This window comes from Panthera uncia, chromosome D4 (genome assembly GCF_023721935.1).
Source record: "Panthera uncia isolate 11264 chromosome D4, Puncia_PCG_1.0, whole genome shotgun sequence".
Taxonomy (NCBI): domain Eukaryota; kingdom Metazoa; phylum Chordata; class Mammalia; order Carnivora; family Felidae; genus Panthera; species Panthera uncia.
The window spans coordinates 86,711,983-86,715,372 of NC_064807.1; the positions used below are offsets into that span (position 1 = coordinate 86,711,983).

At 60.5% G+C, this 3,390-nt stretch overlaps 1 protein-coding gene across 1 annotated transcript in view; it reads right to left on the bottom strand.

The window, feature by feature from the left end:
- Nucleotides 1-3,342, bottom strand: part of FAM78A (family with sequence similarity 78 member A) — a 12,585-nt gene extending 9,243 nt beyond the window's left edge. Inside the window, exon 1 of the mRNA XM_049630444.1 lies at nt 2,375-3,342. Within this exon, the coding sequence (XP_049486401.1) occupies nt 2,375-2,697 (323 nt within the window). The 5' untranslated portion in view covers nt 2,698-3,342. The remainder of the gene's footprint in view (nt 1-2,374) is intronic.
- Nucleotides 3,343-3,390: the final 48 nt, after the last annotated feature.

Consider the following 3,390-nt stretch of genomic DNA (forward strand, 5'->3'; position numbering starts at 1 on the left):
GAGAGGGGGGGGGGGGGGGGGGGGGGGGGGGGGGGGGGGGGGGGGGGGGGGGAGGGGCAGGGCAGGGCAGAGGAGGAAACAAAAGGAAGCAAATGGAAAGCACACAAAACGGCCTTCAACCTCGGAGAGCTCAAATCATTCGTGACTTGTGCTATTTTAACATTTTTAAGAGTCAGGAAGTGGGTGCTTTGTGAACGAGAGAGACCTGGGCTCAGGAGAAACTTCACTCCCAGGAGAAGTTTGATCTGCCCGGATTCGGCCACGATTCTCCACTTTTTACGGACACCGTGGCTCACGCCCACCCACCCCCTAGGAGAGAAGAACGCTCACATAATAACCACGCTAAAGACCACCGAGGGCTTGGGGCCGTGCCGACTGCTTGACAAACGTCATCTCTCGTAATTCTCGCAGTAAAAGCTATAGGGCAAAGGACTATGACTGTCCCTACTTGCAGACGGGGAAACCGAGGGTCAGAGTGGCTGAGGTCACACACCCTGGAGAGTGGCAGAGCCTGGACGCCCGCCCAGGTCTGCCTGACTGCAGTCTAGGTGCGCACTGGGTTCCTCTAACCAGGAACCAAGGACTGGCACAGAAAGGGAAAGTCATCTCGGGTCTCCGGCCTCAGGCCTGCCTCCAGCAACAGTGCCTGAAAGAGCTCAGAGCGGAGGCTTTAAGTCCCTGTGCGCAGATGGGGAACTGGAGGCCCCGGCCGGGCCTGTTCCTCCTCGCTGCCCGCCGTGCCGCCTCGGCACTCAGCCCCTTTGGTTCTCCCCCAACTTCCTCCCGGCGCTCGGATCTTTCCAATCTTTCCATGGTCAGCAAAACCCTCTGCCTTCCCTACCCCTTCTCGGGAAGAACGTAGCCTGTGCCTCAAACCCCCAGAAAACCCTCTGCGCCTGTGTCTTGTCACTCGTCCCGGATCCTTTGCAGGGTCCAAAAAAGGTTTCTGGCTGAAGGCTTCCTAGGATCTAGTCCACACCGAATAACTCAGAATCATGTTTCCCTTCTTGCAATGGAAAGTCAGCACCCCCCCTCACACACACACACACACACACACACACACACCGAGTTAAAAGCCACTTTGGAGAATGAAAGGGCCTTGGGTAGAGACATCAGGTTGATGGAGGGACATGCCCCGCGTGGGCCCCGTGGGGTGATCCTGTTTACGCCCTCACTTTACGCTTTACCGCGTTTCTCTTGTTTGCCTTACAACTTCAGAGTCATTAAGGAAACGCAATGGGATTTAGCGTCCTGCCACTTTCCATCCCCTCCCCGCCCCCTCTAATTTCGGAGGGGCCCAGGATGTTCTGAGACCCGGGAAAAGGCCCAAGTCCTGGGGGCTCCCCTGCTCCGCTCCTCCCTTGAAGAACCGGGAAGAAGCAGCACGCACCTGGAGAGGCTGGCCGTGGGAGAGTATCCCCCGCCAGTCCCGGGCACAGTTGGGAAGCTGTCCCTGGGGCCCGCCTCGCTCTCTCAGAGGGACCTCGTGCTCGGAAACAGCTATTTTCACCTCCCTGTCTTCAGGCGGCCCTGGAAGCCAAGAGGCTTTCCTTTCTGTCCACCTCTTCTCTTTCCACACTGGGACGACCACCCCCAGGAACGCCAGCGCATGCCAGGAAAGAAGGCGCCGGCTCCCCGTGTCCTGCACCCAGACGTGCATTGTCCTGGGAACGTTCCGGACCCCAGGCTGGAGGGAAGAGGCCAGTGGGCTCCTCTCAGCTGTGAGGGCCCCCTCTGGAGCCTTCTGGACACTGACACAGGATGTCTACATCGAGCGGCCTTCTGCCTCGGGGAGAGAAAAACACTATACCCTGAACCGAGAAGGCTCGGTTTCTAAAACGAGCCACCCTCTCAAGCAAAACACCGGAACAGCAAAGCATTCCCCCCCCCCCCCCCCCGCCACCACCTCCCCGTCCTGATATGCATGTGAAAACACTGCAGAGACAAGTTCGAGCCCAGCACCTGTGCAAGTAACTATGGAGGGCTCCTTAACTTCTGCCACATGGACCTCTCCGGGAGGCCTGAGCCCCCACCCAAGCGAGGGGGGGGGGTGCCAAGCCTCAGCCTCTCTAGCAGCCCCAGGACAGCACGCTTGTTTTGCCAAAAGAGACACCTGGTGGGACGTGCCTCTGCTTTCTCAGCATCTCGCGGGGAAGGACGCAGGAACCCCAGGGGCCAGTGACAGCAGGAAGAGAGGTCCCAGAGCCGTGACCCCAATCCGAATCACCAGGCAGACCCTGGAGAGCACCTGGCCAAGAAGGACACAGGGACGGCTTCCACCGCTGCCCGAAGCTTCCCTCCCACCCCAGGCCTCCAAGCTCCCCACCCCGAGCAGCCCCCCACCCCCGACAGCTTGTGTCTGAGCAGTACTCACATGCCCTGTTCCCCATACTGGTTGTAGAACTCCATGTGGCTGCACGCCTGGATCCAGCCAACGACCCAGGTCTCTTTCTTGGGGATGGGTGGCATGACCACCTGGGCCGAGGCACGGAAGTGGGGTGTCCTGTAGCGGAGCACCACGCTGGAGGACTCATCGATGCTGGTGGGGATGGGGTCAATAGAGGCTTTCACGTCAATCACGGTGATGCCTTCCCGGAAGACTCTGGCTTTGCCCCCGATGCTCTGAATACAGCCCATGGCACAAAGCAGCGCTCTGATCTCCAGGGAAGGCCAGCAGTCCCAGAGAAAACTGGGCATTGAAAGGATGGAGGTTGCGGGACCCAGTGCAGACAGGACTGCTCTCCAATCTCAAATCTCAAGACCGATATCCATAGGATAGAAAACTTCACTGAGTAGAGGGGGTCTGCATATCACTACCTCGGGCCTGCTTAGAAATAAGGATTTTGCTGCATTTCAAGAGCCCTGGGTCCTCTCCTCTTCTGCTAGCAGTGGACAAAAATCACCGATATTCTTTGGGTTAAGAAAAAGGAAAGTTTGGAGGTTAATGGGTAATCATGGTGCTCAGACAGCCAGCCCTTCGGTGCCTCACACGCGGGGAACGCAGCTCGGAGACGCTCCCTGAAGTCCTCGGGCGGCGAAGGCGAACGCCGGCAGACACATAAATAAGGAAGGCTCCGTCCCCTGCGCCGCGCCGCCACCGTCGCTGCAGAAGTCCTACTTCCTGCCCTCTGCCTTCCGCACGCGCTCGCTCGGGGCACACGCACCGGCCGCTCGCCCAACGGGGCCCAATCAATGGAAGAGCAGTTTCTGTTCGAGCGCGGAGGCCCCGGCGCCCTCGGGGGCGAGCGCCGACCCGCGGCTTCCAGGAGGCGAGCGCCGGGCACCGGCCGCCCGCGGGGTCCCCGAGGAGCGCGGCGCGGCGCGGGTCCCCGTCGGCGCCCACTCGCGGGCGCGGGCCGACGCCCCCCACCCGGCGCCCCGCGTCCCCCC